Consider the following 24,532-nt stretch of genomic DNA (forward strand, 5'->3'; position numbering starts at 1 on the left):
TGACACCTGCTTTGAGGACAGCCAGTGCGGTGGCAGAGGTTCACCATCCAGCGACCCCGGTGGCTCGGGTGCCCTCACCTCCTCCTTCCCGGGCGGCTCCTGTGACAGCGCCAGTGTCTCAGGCGTCTACTCCAGAGGAACCGCTATTTACCAAGGACGAGCTGCGTCACCTTGGGGCTCAGATGGCGGAGGCCATCACGAGTGCAGTGGCTCGGGCTTTGGGGGTTCAGCTGGGGTCAGGCCCCTTGGTGGCTGTGATCGACAGGTGGCTGGAGTGGAGCGTCGGCAAGCGGCGAGGGACCCCTGCTCCTGTCTCGGGCAGGCCTCCTCGCGCCCCTCGGAAGTCGGGCTCGCCCACATGGACGACTGCACAGAAGGCGTCCAGGGCTGGGGTCAGGGCTCGGCCCCGTCGTGCCCAGACTCCTGCCACTCTCCGACTCCCGTCTGCCCTCAGGTGCTTCCATCAACTCCTCCTTTGACTCGGGGGTCGAGCGATCCCCGCCTCAGTCTGTCTCTGGATGCAGGGAGGTCGTCTCCCTTCGCCTCCTCCAGTGGAACTGTGTTGGGGCAATGAGCAAGCTACCCCTCCTTCAAGAGGTGGCCGTCAGAGATCGCCCGCATCTTATTCTGCTGCAGGAAACCCTTCTGTCTGAGGGCTCCTCCTTTCGTTTGGCGGGTTATACCGCCCATCTCCTCCCTCGTGAGCGTGGTGTGTCCAGGGGCTGTGCCATACTGGTCCGTGACCACATTGCCTCCACTAGCTGTGTACCCCCTCCCTTCTGTGGAGATGGTGTGGAGGTCCAGGGCGTGGTGCTTCACTTGGCGGGGTCGCCCCTTACTGTGTACAATGTGTACCGTAGTTCTCGGGCAGCCCTGGAGCTGGGGGACTTGTTCTCCCAGGCTGCCGGGGGGCCGGTATACATTGGGGGCGATTTCAACGCACACCATGCTCTGTTGTCCTCGCCTCTCCCCTCCAACGAGGCAGGTCGGCACATTTCCATCACTCTGGAGGAGGTGGGTGGTGTATCCCTGCTGAATGATGTCAACGAACCCACACATGTCCGTGGAGGTCGGCTGGACCTGGCCTTCCTCTCGACTCCTCTAGCAGGCTCCACTGTGTGGTCGCTCCATCCCTACCTTATGAGCGATCACTTTGCCATTGTGGTGGACCTGCCATTGCCTCCCCTCCCTCTCTTCGAGCCGCCTCCGCTACGGTGGGATGTGGGCAGGGCAGATTGGGAAGCCTTTGATAAGGCCCTCACTCTCACTTTCTCCTCCTCTCCCCCGGCGTTGGACCTAGAGAGTTGTGCAGGTCAGGTTGCCGCTGTCTTTCGGCAGGCTGCTTCTATTGCCATCCCTTTGCGGAAGCGCTTTGCAAGGTGCTACCGGGACGGTTGGTTCTACTGCGATAGGGTCAAAGAGCTGAACCGCAGGCTTAATGCGGCACGCAGACAGTACCGGCGGCGCCGCACTTCGCCGTGCCGCCGGTGCTTGTTTGCCGTGTCTCGTCATGTCCTTGCGGAGAAGCGCCGCCTTAGGGAGGAGGCGTGGATTGTATGGTGTCGCACCCTTGATTCTCACTCCACACTTCGTGAGATGTGGAGGAGAATCAGGTCCGTCTCTGGTCCACGTCCCTCCCGTCCGCCTTCGCATCCCGACCCTGTTGCAGAGGCCGACCGCCTGGCTCAGCACTTTGCTGACCGCTCCGCCTCCTCCAATCTCCCGCGATCAGTCTTGGCTGTTCAAGAGCAATTGTCCGACTCTCGTGCTGTGGCTGTCCAGGCGGCGTGTGATCAGTCTGACCCAGCCGATTGCCCCATCACCAGTAGGGAGCTGCTGGCAGCTTTGCGGCGCAGGGCGGACACTGCTCCAGGCCTTGATGGGCTGACATACTCCATCCTGTCACACGCGGGAGATTGTGGTATGGAGCGGCTTCTTGGTCTGCTCAACCTCTCGTGGTCTGAAGGGCGTCTCCCGAGTTTGTGGAAGGCTGCTGTTATTCACCCTATCCCGAAGCCAAATGCTCCCGGTGCCATGCGCCCCATTTCCCTCCTTAGCTGTATTGCCAAGACGGCTGAGCGAGTTGTGCGGGCGCGTCTTGCATGGAGACTGGGTCCGCTTCACCCAAGGATCTTTGCTTATCATCCTGGCAGGAGTGCTTCTCACTGCCTTGCATCGTTCCTTGGGGAGCTTCGGGGTGGTGTGGGGATGGCGGTGTTCCTCGACCTCGAGAAGGCCTTCGAGCTGGCAAGCCCTGCGGTCATCTTGCAGGCTCTGGCGGCTCGGGGGTTGGGCGGTAAGCTTTTGTCATGGGTTAGTGACTTCTTTTGTGGTCGCTCAGCAGGAGTCCGATTTCAGGGGCGTCTCTCCCCCTTTTATGACTACCAGAATGGTACTCCTCAGGGGAGTGTGTTGAGCCCTCTCCTTTTTAACGTTCTGGTGGAGGGGCTCCTTGATGTAGACTTCGGTCGTGGGGTCACCCTCTTATCTTATGCCGATGATCTGGCCCTGATCTTTACCAGGAGGGACTGCTTTGCCCAGGCGAACGAGGCTCTGGCCAGGTTGTATGGCAAATGCTCAGAACCTGGCCTCAAAATCAACTTTGCCAAGTCAAAGTGTTTGCCTTTTGGCCTCCTTCCCCCACATTTTCCACTCGTGCTGGGGGGTCACCAGCTGTCCTTCGTGGCCGTCCACAAGTATCTTGGGGTGTGGTTCGATAGTAACCTCACCTTTGCGAGCCATGTCCGCTATTTGCGTGAGCGAGCGTCCACGCGTCTCTCTGCCCTTCGCTCCCTCTCCAAGAAGAGTTTGGGGGCCTCCTATATGGTACTCAGAACTTTTTACACACACGCTATTAGGTCGCTGGTAGATTACAGTGCCATATGCTTGACTGGTCTTGCCCCGCGGGTTTCTCAGTCTCTTGAGGTCGTGCAGAATGACGCTTTGCGGGTCATTCTGCATGCGCCTCCTTGGACCCGGCTGGTCAATCTGAGGTTGGAGAGCAGTTTCCCATCTTTGAGGGGTAGAATTATGCTCCGTGCTGCAGCAACTACTCTGCAGCTGGTACACCGCAGACCCACTCTCCCTGTCTCTGCTCTCCTCCTGAGGCTCTTGTCACGCCCTCCTGACCCGGCCCCTCGGCGAGACTGGGCTCGAGCAATGGTTGCTATGTTGCATGACATGGGGGCTGCTGACTCCATCTGCCAGGTCCCTGATGCACCCTTTGCTGGGTTTGAGTATCCGCCCCCATGGGAGCCTCCCCCATTCCAGTTGATTTGTCCAGCACGTGCCAAGCCCCGTGGCACCATCCCTGCCCTCCTCCGTCAGGATGGTCTCCGCCGGGTTGCGGCTCTGGGATCTCCGGGATCGGCTGTGTACTACACCGATGGTTCTGTGGCGGCTGATGGTGCTGCAGGGGCGGCCTTCATTTTTGGGGACACGGTGGAGTCTTGGCGGCTTTCACAGGGGGCCTCTGTGTTCCAGGCAGAGCTGGCGGCTATACTGGGGGCTTTGCGGCATGCACACCACCATCAATATCGCCGTGTGGTCGTCCATTCGGACTCGCTCTCTGCCATCATGGGTCTCCGCTCCTTCTCCCTCAAGGATAATGTCTTTTTGCTGTCGGCGATTTACACCTTCGCCTCTCTCCTGGTCTGCAGGGGTGCATCTGTTGTCCTGCACTGGCTCCCGGGGCATGTTGACATCCACGGGAACGAGTTGGCGGATGAGGCTGCACGCTCTGCGTGTTCCCTTCCTGCTGTCACGTTCCCATTCGGCAGAGGCCGGGCTCAGATTGTCAAGTCTTTCGCTGCTACAATCTGGCAGTTGTCATTGGAAGAGCATAGGCTAGTGGTATCAGAGGGCTCCCGTTCTGCCACGTGGTATGCCGCTGCTACATCATACTCCCAGCTGCAGCCCCCCCCAGGTCTGACGAATTTTTTGCTTGTGAGGCTCAGGCGCTTGCGGCTTGGCTTTTTATGTTATAAGCAGATCACTGGGGTGGAACCTAACTCGTGTGAACATTGCTTAGAGAGGGAGACGGAGCCCCTCCTTCATTATATGCTAAGGTGTCCTGTCACTGACATCTTCCGCTCGCATTTGGGAGGTGCTTTTGTGCCATCTGGGGATGATGTCCGTGATGCCTCTGCCATTGTTGCCCGTTTGCCGATGGAACTTCTGCTGCGGGTGGTCAGTCGCCACCCCCCTCCTCGCTAATATGAGCAGCGCATGCTAGCGCACCTGTAACGGGCTCACTTATTTGCCCGTGTCCCAGTCTGATCTGGGACGAATATCACAACAACAACAACAGGTGCGCCATGATGGGCTTCAGCCATGAATGCCTACCACAGGCAAGAAGCGGCTGCTAGCTTTCTTTAATCTTTCGTCCATTTGCTTCTTCACATATAGATATACTCATCCATATACCCAGTCAGTCCTCCTCTTCAGCTCTCTCTCTCTCTCTCTCTCTCTCTCTCTCTCACACACACACACACACACACACACACACACACACACACACACACGCACACAAATAGAACGAAAATTTTCAGTGTTAGACCTCTGCTTAGACCCCGTAGGACCAATCTCCGGATGGTTTGGCAGGCCCCGGGTATCCTAGGTAATGCCGATATCCACGGCCATACTTTTCACCTTTTTCACTTTTTTTTTCCCCTCAAAACAAAGGATATCAAAATTTTGCATACTTGTAGATATCCACCGTGGCCACGTTGTAGGTAGGGTAGTACTTCTCGCCCACCATTGAGAAGTGGTCACCGAGTTAATGGGGTTAACACCGGCAGTATACACTTTCTTTATTTTTCTTGTTATTTTGTTTTTTAAGTCGGGAACAGGAAACCTGGCAGAGTGGTATATCTTCTCCTGGACCAAGTTTTAGCCAGAACAGGATCCCTGGGTACAAGCCCCCCCCCCTCCCCTTCTGTAAATAATTATTTCTCCTTCGAATACTGCAGGGTTGGTTGCTATTATCAAAATTAGTGTTCATTCTTTTGTTACAACTTACTGTGGTATTGTTTGCATTTGCTGTAAGCCTCTTTCTATGTTCCTTCCCTCTTTCCCTCGTTTACTTTTTTACCACGTTTCTAAAATTTGTGTCCTTCTTCCCTCATTTCTACTCTACTACCCTGTATTTTTTTTTTTAAAGCCCTCCCTTCTTTCATACCTTCCCCCTCCTTCACAATCTGTCCTACCTTTCCTTCCTACATTTCTTCAGTCTTAGTGTTCTACACTTCCTTCTTCTCTGCTTTCTTAAATGCTGTGTTTCCAACCTTAATCTCCTTTCATGCTTACGTATACCCTTTTCCTACCGTCCTTCTCTCCCTTTCTCATTCCTTTTTCTCCCCTCCCTTCCTCTTTTTTTCCATCCTTCCCCTCCTCCCTCTTCCTTCCTTCCTTCCTTCTCTCTCTCTCTCTCTCTCTCTCTCTCTCTCTCTCTCTCTCTCTCTCTCTCTCTCTCATGGCCTTCTGCTAATCTTGGTTTCCGTTAAGGTCTCTTCGTCCTTCCAGTAATCCTCTCTGCTTTGCTGGATATTTTTCCTACCGATATTACTCTCTCCTGATGCTAATGGTGATGATAGTGGTGGTGATGACAGTGGTGGTGGTGATGGTGATGATGGTTGTGGTGGAAATGGTGATGGTGGGGGTGATGATGATGGTCATGGTGGGAGTGATGATGAAGCTGGTGAGGTTCGTGTGGTAATGGTGGTAGTGTAATTGAGATTGTTTGGTAGCGGTGAGTGTGATGGTGAATGTAGTAGTGATAATAGTGGTGGACTGGTTGACAGTGATCATAATGGTGATGAAGTTAATGACAGTGAGGGTGATGGAGATAGCGAGGACCAACACTGCATTTTAGGCGCTGGTGGGAAAAGTGTCCCTTGTCTTACTTGACCTAACCATGGTATTAATTTTGCTGTGAGGTTTTAGGCTTCACACAGCTTCCTGCTGCGAACTCCGGTGCACCTTTTTATTTTATTTTATTTTATTTTATCCAGTGAATAAAATATCTAATTCAGCCAAGAACGTACTATTCATCCCCGGTTCATCGAACAGATACATAATTTCACAGGGTTTACTGACCTCTCCTGTTGGCAGGATTACCTACTGTCGAATTGCAGATGTTAAAAAAATACAGAAGTTTAAGAACGAGAGAGAAAAGAAGATGTTTTTCCACTAACCTCTGCTATTAATGACTTTTTATTTATATATCATCTGTGTCATTTCTTAAACCTCAGCCGCCTGATGACGACAGAGGGCTTGCTACTGCTTACCAATTATATTCTTGTTATAGTCAACTGAAGAAAGGATATGTAGACTTTTGCCTTAGTCTGAAATGCAATTAGGTTAACCAGTATATATATATATATATATATATATATATATATATATATATATATATATATATATATATATATATATATATATATATATATATATATATACTGTATATATATATATATATATATGGCATTTTTAATGGCACTGGGGGAGGTATTCGGTCTCTGAGTGCTTTCTAGGTGCTTAAGAGTCCCCTTGCCTGTATTAAAAAAACAAAAAAATCTTCAGCATAAAAAAATAACATGTCACAGTATTAATAGATCAGTGGAGACTGATTTTAGTCCCTCCGGAGTAAAAGTTTCCCAAAATTTGAATAATATCTAACGCTAGAAGCACATTATCGTACTAGATAGGTTAATAGAAAATGGTTTTAAGCTTTTTGCTACAAGAAGTCGGCCATTAGATAATTGATTTTCGGTAACAAGCAGAATATATGAAGACGTCATCTGACAGGGATTTCATTGCAGAAAAATGACATCAGTCAGATTACATAAGTCACCCGTTGTAGTTGTGGTGGTACTTGTGGTAACTGTGATATTGACTGTGGTCGTTGTGGCTTTAATTCTGAGGATGTCGGTAATTGTTGTGGTAGTTGTTGTGATGATAATGGTAAATGTAGAAGTGTTTAGGGTAAGTTGTGGATATGGTGGTAATATTTGTCTAGGTACTTAATGGTAGCTTTCTTAGCAAAATTGGCGGTTTGGTGCTGTTTGCTGCTGTTGTTGTGGTGGTGGTGGTGGTAACTGTTGATAGTGAGAGCCGTAGAAAAAAATGATAGTACTGTTAGTAGCCTTTGTGGTAGTTGTGGGTGGTGTCAGGTGTGTAAGTGTTGGTGAATCAGTCGTGGAGACATTGATTTGTTTGCGGTGATAATGGTGACAAATGTAGTGATGGCCATGGTATTGGTGGTTGTTGGAGCTGTTAACGACGACCACATTTAAATGTACTGTTGGTGATAACGTGGTTGTTGCGGCAGTGATGTGGGACGTGGCGGCTTGCTGTCATGAATGGTTGTAGTTGATGATGTGGCAATGGTGAGAGTGGTGGGGATTTGGGTAACATACTGATTATGGCGGTAATGATGGTAACGTTCACGGGGTTTCTGATGGAGCTGATGATAGCTGTGGTGGTGATGGTGGAATGAGTTGATAACTGGCGTTGATGAGAGGTGTGTAGGTACTGTTGATAGCTGTGGTGATGGTGGCGGGGGGGGGGGGAGGGGAGGTTGTGGAAGTGCTGGGATAGTGTTGTGGAGATATTGTTAGTGGTTGTATGGTGATGGTGGTGGTAGTGGTAGCTTTGGTAACCATTTTGGTGGTTTGGTGGTATTTACAGTCTAATGGCGATGGAGGAATGTGCTGGTAGCATGCAATGGTGAGAGTGTTGGAGATACTGGAACAGCGTGTGGCGTTCTTGTGATAGCACTCCTGCCGGTATTGGGATGTGGTAATCGTGATGTTTATGGTGGTAGTCGCGGAGCTACTGGTGGTTGTAGTGGTGGTAGAAGAGACAGCGGTGGAGATGCAGGTCGGACAGGGTTGTGATGCTACTGGCAAACGTTGTTAATAATGGAGGAAGACTGGCTGCTGGTAGTGGTGGTAAAAATGGGCAGTCGATGAGATACTAACGTGGTATTGTGCTGGTGATGGTGGCAGACACTGAGATGCTGATAATAGTTATGTTAGTTATCAAGCTGGTGATATTAGTAATGTTGATGCAAATGCTGTATCGATGCTGATGGTCGTTGTGGCAGTAGTAGTTAGTTGTGGTGGAGGTGGTGAAAACTGCGCCGATGATGATGTACTGATGGAAAAGATGTTGGTAACTGTGGCGGTGATAGACGAAGCTGCGGTGGGTTGTGGTAGATTTGTTCATTGTGGAGGTGGTAGTTTTAATGATTGTGGTAGTTTGGTAAATTGAAAATTATCGTGATAATTATGTTGGTGCAAATAGCGATGGTGGTTGTGTTAGCACTAAGTAGAGTAATGGTGACGGTAACATGTTTCAAGGTATTGGGGGATGATCAGATTAAAGCATTGACTCATGAGCCCACCTCTGCTTAATGTGTGGGAGTGTGAGGGAGGGGTGATGGGGATGGGAAGGGGTAACTAAGAAGACCGAGGAATGGGAAATGGATGATGAGATGGAATGAGTAAAGAGGGATGAATGGGTAAGAAGAGCTGTGGGAGCTGGGGAATGGAATGGTTATGGGTGAAAGAGGGGTTTAAAGGGGTGAGTAAGAGAAAGAGGGTTGGGGGACAGGATATAAAAAGGGGTGAAGGGTGGAGGATAAAGTGGAGGGAAAAAAGTTTAAAGCAAGGCAGACTGGGAAAGAATAAATAAAGGAGAACAGAAGAATAGCTGAAAGGAAAGAGGAAGAAGGGAAGAAAGGAGGGAAGGGAGGATCATGAAAGATGAAAGGAGGGATATAGGAGGGAAAAAAGGGAGAAAGGGAGGGGAATAGTTAGTGGTAGAGAGAAATGAGGGAATGGTAGGTGGGAGAGATGAGACAGATCTAAAGAGAAACTAAAAAAAAAAAAAAAAAGGAAGAAATAATATTATAGGACGGGGAAAGCAGAAGGGGCTGGGGAGTCCAATGGAAGGGGTGAATGCAGAGAGGTGGAAAGGAAAAGATAATGTCGAGAGAACAGGGGGAAACATGATAAAAAACTGGAAGGGGGAAGGAAATAGAAATGGTACGAAGAAAAACAGAGACGAAAGGAGAGACGAGGGGAGAGGAAGGGGGAGGTAATAAATGGAGGATAGGCAAAAAAGTGAAGCTGAGACGGGGATCAGAAAGTAAGGAATTATGATGGGAAGGGAATATAAAGTGGGTAAGAGAGAGAGAGAGAGAGAGAGAGAGAGAGAGAGAGAGTTATAGAATCAGGCACGCAGAAGAATATAACTAAAAAAAATGTCGACAGAAAGTGTAAAATAAAATAGCGAAGATAAGTTTGTCATTAACCTATTTTTTTTTTTCATCCCTGAGTACAGTATATGAAACAGGCGACGCTTACTTCTCTCTGGTCTATTTAATTTAATAGCAAACAGATAATTACTTAACAGGCTGCAGCGAGGCACAATTTTTGTTTTCTTTTAGATCGTGGAAGAAGTTTGGGAATGAGAGAGGATTTGAAGGGGATGAGATGATAGAGGATGAATGAAGAAGGAAGGGGCGGAGACCTGGAGAGATAAGGGGCGCGGGGAAGAGGTCAGGTTGAAGATTACTATTATTATTATTATTATTATTATTATTATTATTATTATATACGAGTATGTCCGACTCTATGTAAGGACGTAGTAGCTCGTTCCCTTGACCCGCCAATCCTCGTATGTGCCATACACCTTTACATGTCAACACAGGAATAAAAGCTACCGTCCATTCTGAATGCATGCGGCTGCAGTCTCATTCGGGACTGGTTCAATGGCTACTATGGCATGTCAGGCTGTTCTAACGAAATTCAAACAATCAGATAGTTCCTTGCAGTTACTTAGGATCAAACTCGTGTCACTTTAGACAACAGACAACCTTCCTAAGTAATCGGCTACCACCTCCCCCAAAGAAGAGAAGAGAAGGTGTTTGAAGCTGAAGAGAAGATAAAGATGAAAGGTAGTAAGGATGAGTAAGAATGAGGCGGTGCAGGAAGGAAGAAAATGGTAAAAGCATTTTTGAAAGAAGAGGAGGAAATGATAGGGAGAATAAGAAGATGACAGAAGGAATAGTAGTGTTCAAGACTGGAGATAAGAATCAAGATAAATTAGAGGCATCCCCAAGGGGGTAATCACACCAGCCGCGACCCTGTACATATCTAGCGCGGCTCGGAATATGACCTTGACCTTGATCTACTCTCACCAATTTCGAACCCATTGGAGATTACCCTGCTACATACTTGTAAAATTTTATGATGATACCTTGAGCGGTTGCGAAACTATCGTGGTACTAGACACACAGATCTTGACCTACTTTTACCAATTTCGAGCTCGTGGGAGATTTTCATCTTTACTGCACACCAGTAAAATCTTCTGATGGTATCTTAAGTGGATGAGAAGTTATCGCGCCAACAGCACACAGACAGAGAGACAAACTGAAAACAATACTCGAAGGTGATTTTCATCCCAACTACTCACCTGTAAGATGTTGTGATAACTTGAGCGGTTGCGAAGTTATCGTGCTAACAGACACAGAGACAAACACACAGACAGACAAATTGAAAGCAATACCAGCTTCGCTATCGCGGCTGCTAAAGGCAGTAATGATGAGGGGAATAAGATGACGGAGCTGCAAGCTTATAATGGAAGTTAATTCAGAGAGGGACAAGGAGAGGCACAGGACAGGATAACGGTGGAAAGAAAAGAAGAATGGGACAAAATAGTGGGAAATACTGAAGCAGGAGGAGGAGGAGGAGGAGAAGACAGGTAGATGAAGGAATAGGACAGGGTAGAAGAAAAACTTACACTGAAGAGAAGAGGATGATGATGAAAGCAAACATGAGGAAGGATGAAATGGAGGTAGTATGGTGGTGTGAAGGAGGGACGAGGTAGATAGTGGGGGACGGAGAAGAAGGAGAACGAGAGAAAGGGTGATGGAAGAGGAAAGAATAGATGTGACAATGTTGATGACTGACGAGAAGAGGATAAAGAGTGAAGATCAGGAGGGGTAAGATGATGGACGGAGAAAGAAGGAGAGAGTGCAGGAGATTGTGAGACATGGAAAGGGAATAAGAAATGATTTTAGAAGATGGACGGACGCCGAACAAGTGGAAAGGGGAGAGAAGAATTTGTGAAAAAAAAAAAAAAAAAAAAAAAAAGAGGCGGAAGGCAGTAGAAATGGGGAGGATATGATGATAGAGAAAGGCGGAACAAAGAAGATTATTAAATAATGGGAAGACTAAAAAGAAGGCTGGTAGAGAGGATGAAATGGGATGTTACGGTGCAGACCGGTGGTAAAACAGCCAGCAATAATATGAAACATTTGAAAGACTGTAAATCGTAAAGATGAAGGAGACAAGGTGATGGTAGTGAAGGGAAGAAGGGAAAAGACTAAGAGGTTGAGGGGAGGGAGCCAGGAGGAAGAGGATAGTGGTGGAGGAAGATGGAAGACAAACAATGGAAAACTATAAGAAGAGGTAAGAAAAAAAAAAAACTCAGCGATATGGGTAAGGAGGAGAAAAGAATGGGAATAGGAAGAATGAGAAAGAGGAAAGAGTGCAAAAGAAAAGAACTAAGGCAAACTGAAGAGGTTATAAAGAAGAATGATAGAGAGTGAGAGGAGAAAAGATGATGGAAGTGGTAAGAAGAAAGAAGGGAATAACAATAAAAAAAGACCGAAAATGAGAAGGTATTAGGGATAAGATGATTGTCAAAAAGGAAAAGAGCAGAAAATCCTGGAGTCTAAACACAGCTGAAAGAGATACCACTAAAAAGACAAGTTGAAGACAAAAGAGAAAGCGGGAGAGAAGAATGCAAGAAACGTTGTTGTTAGAAATGTAGAAGAAGATGGAGAAAAAGGGAAGTAGCGAAATGTGGAGGAATGAAGAGAAGTGCATGAATATGGGAGGCAGTAAGTGTGTGAGGAATAATAATTGTAGAAAGTGGTCAGGAAGGAACTTGGTAAGACTGAATTAAGAAAAACTACTTATCTACTCACATATTGGAGACACGATCTCTCATATAATTAAGATCTGAAGACCGTAAGGTAACTTCTTGTGTATCAAGAAGATATAAAGTCAAACATGTCGAAGAACGCATGTGTAAATTTTACGTTTGTCTCAATAACTGGCAAACTAATACCTTAACTGTAACCATAATCGTTTTAGATCTTAAGAGGGACAGCTGCTATGTGTCTGGAAAGTTACAGCTTCAAAGCTTTTGTGATTTTCTCTAAAAAGTGTTGCCCCCCCCAAAAAAAAAGCAGATTTGAATTCGGTAGTTCCCACTTGGCTAAATGACAAAATATCAACACAGAAATATCCAGGAAACATTTTTATCAAAGGATTTTCAACCAAATCGCTGTATCTCAATTAGTTCCTGAGATATTTCAATATCAAATATGCAACTCTTATAATAAAAATGAGTATATCACCTTCAGAATACGTCAAGGTCATTCATATTTGTCAAAAGGTTCTGGGTTACCCTAGAATACCTGCATGTGTAATATCATTATATCAATATCAAAGGAAACAAATGCAAATAATAATGATATGGATAAAAAAAATAAACTTCGCCCTTTATAAGACGAAGCCTAAAAATGAGAGAGAGAGAGAGAGAGAGAGAGAGAGAGAGAGAGAGAGAGAGAGAGAGAGAGAGAGAGAGAGAGAGAGGGGACACAAAAAATGAGTGAGAGAAAGAGGGGGACGGATATAGTTGAGAGTACAGCAGTAATTACCATGATGGATCCTCTACCACCACCGCTTTTAGAAGAAATAAGAGAGAGAGAGAGAGAGAGAGAGAGAGAGAGAGAGAGAGAGAGAGAGAGAGAGAGAGAGAGAGAGGTTCAATTTTTGTCGATGAATCCGATTTTTAATATTTTTTTATGAGTTAATATCTGTGTGTGTGTGTGTGTGTGTGTGTGTGTGTGTGTGTGTGTGTGTGTGTGTGTGTGTTTCAGGTAAAATGACCTCTTTCTTAGGTTATTACCAGCCACGATAGTGAAGCTGGTATTGTTTTCAGTTTGTCCGTCTTTTTGTGTCTGTTAGCATGATAACTTCACAACTGCTCAAGATATCATCACAGTATTTTACAGGTGTGTAGTAGGGGTGAAAATCTTGGAGGAGTTAAAAATTGGTGAAAGTAGATCAAATAAGGTCATATTCTGAGCCGCACTAGATATATATCGCCTCGGGGCTGGTGTGATTCCCGCCTTGGAAGGGCCTCTAGTCATCATTATCTCCAACGATATTTTTTTTAAACCTTAATGAAGATGTCATGTCCCCCAAAAAATAAAATCTAATCCTTAACTATGGGTTCAGTACGATGGTGTCTTGTATTATATTATTGTCTGTACTGTCTGCAAGGGACTGAACAGAGAGGATAAAGAATGAACCATAGAAGACAGAGGACTGTGCAGTGTGCATTGTCTGTATGCTTCGGGATACGGCACACACACCACACACACACACACACACACACACAAGTAGAACTGATTGTATTGGAAATTAACACATCTGAAGGGAAATTAATTATGGCAAATTTATACATGTCATTCAAAACAAACACTTGGGAAAAAGGAGAATATGAAGACCTGGCAGAAAGTACAATTCAAAGTTTAAGAACATTGCTATATAGAATGGAAGAGAAATATGCAAGAAATGTATTAAGTGGAGACTTCAGTTCAAATATAAGTTGGAATACTCTAGATATAAAAAGCCATGAAAGCAGTTTGGATCAATAGCTCCTAGATCTTGTGCACGAGATTTTCCTAACGAAGTACGTAAAGGAAAACACCAAAAAAAGAGGACTTGATGATCCATCAGTACTAGATCTTATATTTACCAGGCAAGAAAATGAAATTGGTGATATAATCTTTCACCTCCCATTCGGCAAAAGCGACCATGCAGTAGTAAACTGTAACTTCGGGATTGCATATGATGTTACCAGTAATGAGAGTTACAAAAAGAGTCTAAATTACAAAAAGGGAAAATATCATGACCTGAAAAAGAACTTCATAGAAATAAATTGGGAAAAGCAACTAAGAGGAGAATATTTAAATATTACATATAGAAAATTCTGTGATCTTTATGAAGTACGAGTCCAAAATCATATCCTACAGCACAAAGCAATAGAAATGAAAATAAAAAAATGATTTAATATCGAATGTAAAGAAATCAAAAGAAAAAAGGACTTGCTGTGGAATAGATACAGAGGAGACAATAATGAGAGGGCATATAACAATTGTGAACAGGCAAGAAATGTTTATTGAAAGATAAGGAGGGAGGCTCAGAGACAGTTTGAGGAGGACATTATAAATAAAAGTAGTGATCAATATAAGCTTTTGTACAGCTACATCCGAACTAAAACAAAAGGAAAAGATAAAATACAGTCTATTACTGATGAACGGATCATCTATACGCAAGAGAAAGATGTTAGTGAAGCACTAAATAAAAACTTCCAATCTGTTTTTATAAAAGATAGAAATTTTGAGAGACATGGAACATGCATGCCCACAAGTATTACCAGATAAATAAATATCAGATAAAGAAGTACAGGAAGTGTTAAGTAAATTAGACAGAGGGAAAGCAAATGGTCCTGACGGAATTTCAGGTTGGGTGCTACATGAATGTGCAAAAGAGTTAAGTAGACCATTGTATTTAATATTCAATAAATCCTTAGGTCAAGGTAAACTACCTAATATTTGGAAGAAAGCAAACACTGTTCCCCTTTTCAAGAAAGGGAATAGAAAAAATCCACTCAACTACCGGCCAGTATCACTGACCAGTGTTGCAAGTAAGATAATAGAAAAGCTGATAAGAAACGTTTGGGTAAAACATCTAGAAGAACACAGTATGATAATGGAGAGACAGTTCGGTTTTAGATAGGGGAAATCATGTGTTACTAATCTAATAAGCTACTATGATAGAGTTACAGAAACATTACAGAAAAGAGAAGGATGGGTGGACAGTATCTATTTAGATTTTAAGAAAGCATTTGACAGAGCACCGCACCAAAGAATTTTATGGAAACTGTACCATCAAAGAGGTATCCAAAGCAATCTGTACTGCTGGATGCAGGATTTTATCAGAAAAAGGGAAATAAGGACAATATTAAGGAGAAATTACTCAGAGGGAAGTGATTAGTGGAGTTCCACAGGGCTCAGTGCTGTCACCAATTATGTTTTTAGTATATATAAATGACACAGACAGTAAGAATGGTAATGGAAGCTATCTAAATATATTTGAGGATGATGCAAAAATACAAAGGGAAATTGCTAACAGATTCTTGCAAAGAGCTGCAAGAGGAATTAAACAAGCTTCACGAATGGAGCAATAAATGGCAAATGGATTTTAACGTGGACATGTGTCACGTAATTAAATTTGGTAAAAGTGAGAAAAGACAAGATTCGGATTTAGGAAGATCAACCCTACACATATCAGATTGGGAGAACGACCTAGGAGTAACTGTCAATAACAGACTATCTCCAGATGACCACATTAGTGAGAAGGTATGTAACATGTATACATTGCTTGCTAATATAAGAATAACATTCACATACATAAATGAAGACATGCTGAGAAAGATTATAGCATCAGTCAATCAGACCAACCCTGGAGTATGCATCAGTAGTTAAGAATCCTTATCTCAAAAAAGACATAGATAACACGGAAAAAGTACAAAGGGCAGCTACAAGATAGGTACCAAGCTTAAGGGATCTAAGTTACGAAGAAAGAAGAGAAAAACTGTATCTACCAAAAATACAGGAGAGGAGGAAAAGAAGAGACACGATTATACTATATAAATACATCTCAGGGAAAGAGAAAATAGACATAAATGAATATATAAAATATGGAGAAGCATCAGCAAGAGGAGACTGCAGAAAACTACACAAAAAGAGAGGCGATAAATATGTAAGGATATTCAGTTCCTCAAATAGGGCAACTGATCAGTGGAATGCACTACCGAATGAAACAGTGTATCAAAATTATTCACAAATTTAAGGATATGTATGATGAAAGTGATTTAATACACGGGACAGTACGAGCTTGACTCACTCCTGTAAAGATACAATTAGGTAAGAATAATTAGTTAAGAACAATTAGGTAAGAACACACACACGCACACACACACAAACACACAACTAACGGTCAAGTACTGTATGTGTGTGGTGGAAGGTTCCGGTGACTCACGAGTACACAGGTTCAGGTCACAGCTTGGAGAACCAGTGTTTATCAAGACTTTTTTTTTTTCCCCCTCATGTGTAAGATGGATATGGTACCACTACACTACCGCCTCTCCACTGGAAAGGGTTAAATTTCTTCAGTTACATGATGCATTATGTATTTTTTCTCCCACCCCAACCCCCCCAGCTTGCTACACTCGCTATGGGCGATATTGAAAATGACCATAGGTGCTTCCATACACTTTTTGCCTGTTGTAACACTTTTTAAATTGTGTTTATAGGATCAAACATGGTGAAGAGGCTGAGGACTGGCCAAGGAGATGTCTTGTACTTCTTGAGAACAATAAGTTGAAGGTGAAGGACCAACGACAAGGTCAACTTAAACAGCTTTTTTCCAGCTTGCACCATTTTTTGGAAATATCTAGAGAAAGAGAATGAAAAAGGAATTGGATTTTGAGGACAATTTGTGAAAGGACTAAGATCATAGGTCAGTCACATACCATTAGATGTATACTTCAATCCATTTATCATCAAATCTATTATCGCCTCATTTCGAGTGTAAACATTACTCAAATATATACACACCAATTTATTTAAAGAGAAATGTCCTCATTACCTCATACTCATCAGTAGGACAGGACAACGACATCCCCCTTCTCCACCTAGTCTGTCCCCTCGGCTGTCAGCCTCTCTTCTGACAAAACATTCATTTAGATGCCATCTGTGACTTTGGTATTCTGTCTTACTCAATTAGAATTCGCTAACGGAAATGGTTTTATGATTATGATTTTTCTTGCTACTGTTTATTACAGTGACGTCGTTAAGTGAGCTGACATCCACCACCCCTTCCTTATTCCAACATTTGCTATTTCACCCGGGCTACCCCAAACTTATTATATCCTGGCTGAGTAATGGGTATGTGTGTTCACCTTCACCATCTCTCGCTCCATCATCATTCATCTTGCACCTCCTTTCGCCAAACAGTTCTGTTCATCCTTTGTGGCAACCCATTCCTGGACCAAGCAAATCCTTTTTGCTCTGGCTATGCCCAAGCGATTCTTTGCAAGACATGATGAGTTTACGTGTTAAGTTTTAAGAAGAATTGTCCAATACAAACCCTATTATCATATTCAATCTAAATTTAAACAAATCCGTGCAGAGAAAGTGGCCAGCATCTTTATTCATTTCCTCCATCAGGTCTCTCCCCAGCCTAAATTCCTTTGTTCTAGTTACCTACAAAGACTCCATGCAGGTAACATGGTGTGTTTGTGTGTTTATCTTCATTAGTCCTTCTCAACTCCTACCTCACCATTTTTTTTCAACCTATGTGATAATAAAGTATTATGCTCTCTCACCTTCCTGACCCCAGCCTCAGCCTCCTTACTCCACCAGTCACCTCTCTACGAATAGTAATTGTAGCCTTCATTGAAGCCATGCACATGCAGGATATAAGCAACATCTCCTGCAACTGCCTGCGACCCGTTGAGTGGGGCAATTAGCAGACCCCAGTCTCCGGTGGCCCAGAAGTTCAAAGGAACCAAGGTTTGGTTCAACGTCAGTGTAGGGTACGGTTTCATCAAGCATCGGGTTACTGGCGCTGATGTTTTCTTGCACCGCCAGGCTGCAAACCCTTGGCATCTCCAGTGCTTCCTCAGGGACGGTGAGCTGGTGAAGTTTTGTCTCTCTGGGACTCCCAAGGGTCCTGAGGCAAGGGATGTTACTGCACCGGGAGGCGTGGCCGTGCAGGGTTCTACATATGCACGGTGGCGTCTCACTGCCCGGGGATGTCAGGCCAGGGATCGTGGGAGTCCTGGGGGGATAAGCACCGTACTGGTTAGATGTGCATCTCAATGGCGAAGGTTTATTGTTGGGGTGACAATGGGGCTTTGTGTGTTCTTCCTAAGATCTTTGAGAATGGGTTGCCTCGTGTTGTCATCGCCAAGTGCTTTGCCTGCGATGTACACTCTGTTCCTCACTGTCAGGAGTGTTAGGCCTGGCAGCCACAACCTGCTTCCCCCTGCACAACACCGCAGAAGGGACTGAGGCTGGATGCCCCCCCTCAACCAACACACTGTACCATCGATCACCTACCCAGATCTGGACCTGACCAAAAGAGCCGACTACCACCGACATTCATCAACTGCCGTCAGTGACCAAAGAGGGGCAGGACTCTTCTGACTCTGTGTCCATGGCCGAGGATGCGTCGACCGGCTCCTCGGCTGAGGAGGAGGTCAATGAGTCCTCCCCTCCTCCAGCAGAGGGGGTCAGTCCATCTCACCCTCCTATCATCGACCACAGGGATCAGCTAGACATGTCCATCTACCATCATTTCCTGACACTCAAAGCCCACACCCGGTCATACCACTACTGTACAGAGTTTCAACCTACTCCACCCTTTATGATCTTCTTTGAGTGGCCGACTTGGGTGAGGGGATTCCGTCACTTTCGATTGTCGGGAGGGAAGAGGTGCATCTGGCAGATCTTTGTGCGTTCTACCATATGATGCCTCCATGCTTGGCCCCCTGGACTGGTCATCTTGTGAGATGCCCGTGATCTGGAGTTTTGTTTTTGTTGTTTAACTTAGTTGCCTAATACCCCTAAGTGGGTGATGTCCTTAAGCCCTAAGAGAAGAAGAAGACATTTGTTTCAGGTATTATTTTATTATATTTGCTGCGTCTGTGCACGCTTTTACTCGTATTTCGTTTATGTTACTATAAAAACATTTTTCTCAGCTGAGGGAATATGAACAGTCAAAGAATTCAGAGACATCTCTGCTAACCCATTCTCTGCTAGTGTTTACCATGTTTTTTTTTTTTTACCCACTAACTCAGATGATCCTGTTCAGTCAACAGAAATACTAGCATCCCAAAGATTAACCACTTCTCTACTGTAACGTCAGTGTGCCCAGTATACAAATAATATCTTTCTCGTAGTGATGAGATTGTAATGATTTCTGTTATTCTGTTTTGTAGTTAGGTTCCTTTTATTCTTTTTGCCACCATACGATTGGACTAAGTTTAGGGGAACCCTTTATAAGTGGTGGGATGAGTAACAGTTTTATTTTGTTGACTACAAGACTATTTGATTTAGTTCACGAGAACCTCTCAGAAGTGAAGGATTTGTAACAGTCTCCACTAATTACTTCTGCAGGGCACTGTGGATCTTTTCATTATATTACTACAACTAATCAATTTAGTGTCTCTTAATACAGATTTCTCATTGTAAAATTATCTTGAAAGGTCTTCATTAACATGTTGAGTAATATAGCCTGATTTTTACATTGTGTCCTCTACTGCCAAAGTTTTCTTTTCCCCACGTACTGTAGAGGTGCATCAGATGTCACACTAAATGGATTGCAGCAATATTCCATATTATAGCATTTTTTCATTTTCTTGTTCGACAGTTATGCATTGTTATTCAGCTTAGGGAATACCACTCGTAGTTCGAAGTCATTTCTATGCTGAATAACATCACTTGAAGGAAGCAGGAATGAAACAAATAAGCGCATCCTTGGGCATAGGGGGCATAGCTTTCATTAGTTTTTCTCAACTCTTGAGTTTCCTTAGATCTGATAGTATCATCTTAAGGAATCAAGAGTAAGGAAATTTAGGACTTAACAGTCTTAAATTCAAATGACTTCTTCTTAACTGAATAAATAGCTTGCCTTTATTTAAGAAAATTCTGGAATTATCCTGACTATGAGTTACTGGTACCAGCATTAATAACCTAGCCTAGGGCTCCTACAGTCAACGTCAGTTAAATGAAATCGTATGAGGTTCACTCGAAGAAAATCTATCTGCCTATAGCCAGACGCCATAATAATGGAAGGGCAGACCACAAACGAATCACCTCCTTGTGACTGTCCACTGCCATCAAGTTACGCTATCTCCAACTCACATTCTCCTCCCCCATATTCCTTTCCAACCCATCCCTCCATCTCATCTTCAATCTCCCCTTTCCACCCTCCCCCCCCCCTCCATCTTACCCACATGCTTTATCCTAGCCAGTCTTTCTTTCTCCATGCTCTACACGTGAAGGAAATTAAAGAGTAATTCCAGCCATGAGAGGGTTAAGCTGTTTCCAGTGTTTCTCTTTCATTTATACACTTATGAAACCTCTCCATAAAAAACCTCAGCCCAATGGCATGTTTTATTTTAATCAAGGTACCATCCCACGATGGCATCAAACCTAGAAAAACATATCGTACTGAAGGATTTTGTGGAGGCAATATTTCCTCTCTTCGAAGCTGAATAAAATCACCGTAAGGTGGACCAATTAATATACAGAATAACTCATAACACTTAAAGTGTTTGAGCTGTTTTCTGTGCTTCTTTGCTACTCATTCTCCCTACTACATTTCTTGATAAAATTAATGTGCATCAGAGCATTATGCCTGCACCATTTAGGCTACTGCCAGTGTCGCTTGACTTTTTGACTCGCTTTTCTTTCGTCTCAGCCTGGGTGGCGTCCCATTTATAAGATTTTTTTTTTTTTTTTTTTTTTATCAAGGAGTGTACACATCAATGAGTCACACAAATAGCGGCTAACTCTGGGGGAAAGTTAGGCTTTAGGTAAGACTAAAGGTGTAACTGTTTGTATTCTATTATTGTGGAAACTGTTTTCCTCCAGGGCAAGTATCTTGAGGTATACAATAAAATATGAAAGATTAAAATAGTTATCCATGTTGAAAGCAGAGGAGAATTCCAGAGAATGTTTATTGCTAATTCAAGTAGTTAATTTATCCAGGTATTTGCCTTAGTCTCTGGATAATAATCCATGTTATTAATAAATTAAATGCTACTGCATTTAACCTTTATGGACAACTATATTGTAAATACGCGTATAAATACTTAGGAAGTTTCCATTGTACCTGACTGCGCCTGCGAGTTGTGCTGATGTGGATATTAGGAGAAGGTATTATATCTCACTGTACATAAAAATAATACCTGGTCTTATTTTTATTTGAAATAAGATTGATTTGTTAATTTAGACCTTCCTTGTAAATTTCGTGAGATAATTCATTGTATTTAAGTAACTAATCGAATAATGTTTGGCATTTCTGAATCCTATGAGAGAGAGGAAATATTTTACTGCTGACTAAGTCCCTTAAACTCGTTCAAGATGCATGCTGTAAATAATTGCACAGGGCGCTTGGATAGACCCTCGCAAACCTAACCAAGACCGCTAGCCCGTTGTCATCTGTCATTGCGACAGTACGTAGCTAAGTATACTCAGAGATTTGGCCAAATTGAGGGGAACTAGCTACGATAATTATGAGGATGGAGCATAGGTGAGTTAGGGGAAGTCATACCCTCTCACTGAAAGAGACTCCTATTACTCAGTTTAACTTTGGTGTTAACACTCCAACCTGAATTTATTATATAATTGTTTCTGACAGCTTGGTGCTCCGAGTAAGGAAGACAGATATGTAATGAGGCTTTAAGCGAGTTTAAGGTTGGATTCGTGGGTTCGACTCCGCGCATGGTAGAGTGTCAGACACCTAAATATGTGTACCAAGCTCCGAGCGGAAAAGCTGGTTCCCTGTCGAATGATGAGCAGCTGTGTGCCGTGTTAGATTCGTGGGACAGAAACCTTACTATCCTTTATGGTGGGAGTCCAGTGGAATATTAATGATGTGTCTGCTTCTGATCTCAGCGCAATTTATTTCTTTATTTTGAAATATGACTGTGGGGACAAAGATATAACCCAAACAGTTTAACAACCCAGTGAAACAGATTTAAAAGTAAAACCCCTCCCTACAATCGTCAACATTTAATGTGATCAGCTGCTTCTGGGCTCAGGTAAATTTGTTGTTTATTTAGAGGTTCTGATTGTAGGGTTAAAGGTATAACTCAAGCGGTTTAACAAACCACAGGGGGAGATGTTTAAAACAAAATCCTTCCCCACACTCATCAAAATATAAATTGCAAATACAGGGAATTAATGTGTACATATGGTAATCAGCCAAAATGTCTATTTCCTTGTTAAAGAAGTTAACAAGTGGTAAGGCAGCATGGGTAGCAGGGCCTATAAATGACTGTAGGGAAATGTTAGAGGAAATACCATTGTTAAAGGAGAAATCAAATAGTCTTTTGAATATTTTAAAAGGCAGATGGACTAAGTGTGAAGAAAGTTATAGCAATCTAGAAGCAGCTATTGTGAAGGAAGACAATAAAAGAGCTGTTGGAATCAGAGACTACGAAATACGAAAGTAAATTAGAGGAGTATATAACAATCGTAAATTGCATGAAACAAAATCATTTAAAACCACCGCAGAAACTCGAATTGTGGAACAGCTGTGTAAAGCCACACTGCCAGTCATTACGCTCCCAGAGTTTGTTGGGGAGCAAAATTTGAGATCCTTTGGGGATAAATTTATGTACTTAGTCCATGAGAGAACAGACCTTTCTAATGAAAGTAAATTCTCCTATCTATTTGGACGAGTCAAGGGCATGCCTTACAAGTTGATAATTGAATTACCTGTAGAAGAAGATAATTGTGAGGCAACTTTGACTATCCTTAGACAGAATTACGAAGACAGGGAGCAGGTCATTACGCAGTTACTGATGGCTAGTTGAATTATCCATATCTAAACATGATTTTGATTCCTTGCAAAGTTTTCTGACTGCAATGAGTTGTAATTTAAATGCTTTAGGTACTTAGGAATATATAAAAGCAGGAGATTGGGCCATGTGGAGAGGATGGAGGGTGAAAGACTGACGAAGAGAGTGTATGTGAGTGAGGTGGAGGGGGGAAGAGGGAGGGGGAGGCCGAGGATGAGATGGAGGGATGGGGTGGAGAGGTATTTGAGAGAGGGGAGTTGGGAGCAGGGGAGTGAAATGGCGGGGGACAGGGCGACTTGGAGGCGATTTGTTTGTGGCCATCCCAAACGGGACTGAGGCGTCTGGCAATAGATAGATAGATAGATAGGAGATTGGGTGTTTTCTAGAAATGTATCTTTAAAGCTGCTACCTAGAACCAAGGATGCCTTGTATGGTGGGTATCAAAAGGATCATTTCTCCTGTGAGGAGATTGAGGAGGGCTTGATGCAACTCTGTATATATTTACAAGGAATAGTGAAGCCTGCTGAAAGTAAACAGAATGTGAAATTAAAGAAAAGAATCACTAACCAACTGACTGTGAAACCTAAGTCAGGGCCAATTAAGCATGTAGATAAAGATGAAGCTGGCACTTTTATTAGCTCCTTAATATCTGACGAGAAATTACCAAGGACAAAGAATGGACAAAGGGGATGATAATAAGGAAGTAAAAACTTCCATGGTAAAGGACAGGAAAGGTTGTGTGTTTTATAGTGAACAACATTCCACTGTATTTTGTCAGAGTTATCCTGATTATGCCTCTAGAATAGTGAGGTTGAATGAATTGAAGTATTGTTTGGTTATATGAATTCAGAACACATCCACAGATTGTAAATCAAATCTTTGTTTCAAGTGCAAAATGGGCAACCATCATAGTGCTTTCTGTCCAAGGATGATCAAGTATAAGGTTCCTAAACCCGCAAGTGTCAATACGACTGTTGCGAAAACAAATACTCCAGTAACAATGCCAGCTGCAGTTCCAGTTGCAGATGTGAAGGTAATGAAATAAAGTAGAAGTGTATCAGCATGTGCTCTTTTTGATACTGGTGAATAGGGAATTGCCATTTCTGCTAATATACTAGCGAAATTAAAGATACCAATTAGAGTCAAAGTAAATATAGCTATTACAGAGTGTTAAGGAAGCACAATCCTTTGATTTGTTTAGACCTTTAACCCGTCACATCCCGAACTATTTCGCACCTATGACACCCCCCAATCCCGAGCTATTTTCGTTTTTTTTTTTGGCTAAAACCTCCGCTTTTGGTGAGAAACATCGAAAATTCATAGAGAAATCGCTCACCTGAAGTTTGAAATACTCGATCCAAGTAGCAGTACCTCCTTACCTTACTGGGTTTTCTAGCAGGCTGGCACCAAAGAAAACGAGTTCTATGGGAGGGTAACTATTTCACACCACTCATAAACGGTATTTATTTATTTACTTGGTACGAATTTATATGTAGTATGAGAGTATTTTGGTTTTCAAACAGTAATATAGGCATTATAAGCACTGTTTCACTCACTAACTCACCACCATACCTGACCTTTATTTGCCACATTACCTGATCATCATTTCTGACTGTTTCTTCCTCTAATGCTATGTAAACTTTGTCCTCCACATTGTCATCGATTGGGGAATCACTCTGGCCCTGAATGTCTTTATTGGCTAGGTCACTGGTAACAGGTGAATTGCCGAGACAATGGCGTGCGGGGGGGAGGGAGGTTATGCGGTGTAAGGCATTGTCCCTGC

The 24,532-nt window shown here is 43.6% G+C and overlaps 1 protein-coding gene across 1 annotated transcript in view; it reads left to right on the forward strand.

Moving 5' to 3' along the window:
* The first annotated feature begins 570 nt into the window (after positions 1–570).
* Positions 571–24,532, forward strand: part of LOC145414990 (uncharacterized) — a 91,977-nt gene continuing 68,015 nt past the window's right edge. Inside the window, exons 1-4 of the mRNA XM_080284410.1 lie at positions 571–2,091; positions 2,404–4,188; positions 17,807–17,987; positions 18,337–18,555. Of these exons, the coding sequence (XP_080140536.1) occupies positions 571–2,091; positions 2,404–4,188; positions 17,807–17,987; positions 18,337–18,555 (3,706 nt within the window). The remainder of the gene's footprint in view (positions 2,092–2,403; positions 4,189–17,806; positions 17,988–18,336; positions 18,556–24,532) is intronic.

This window comes from Coenobita brevimanus, chromosome 101, assembly GCF_032717465.1.
Source record: "Coenobita brevimanus isolate Jiangsu-jjx chromosome 101, ASM3271746v2, whole genome shotgun sequence".
Classification (NCBI taxonomy): domain Eukaryota; kingdom Metazoa; phylum Arthropoda; class Malacostraca; order Decapoda; family Coenobitidae; genus Coenobita; species Coenobita brevimanus.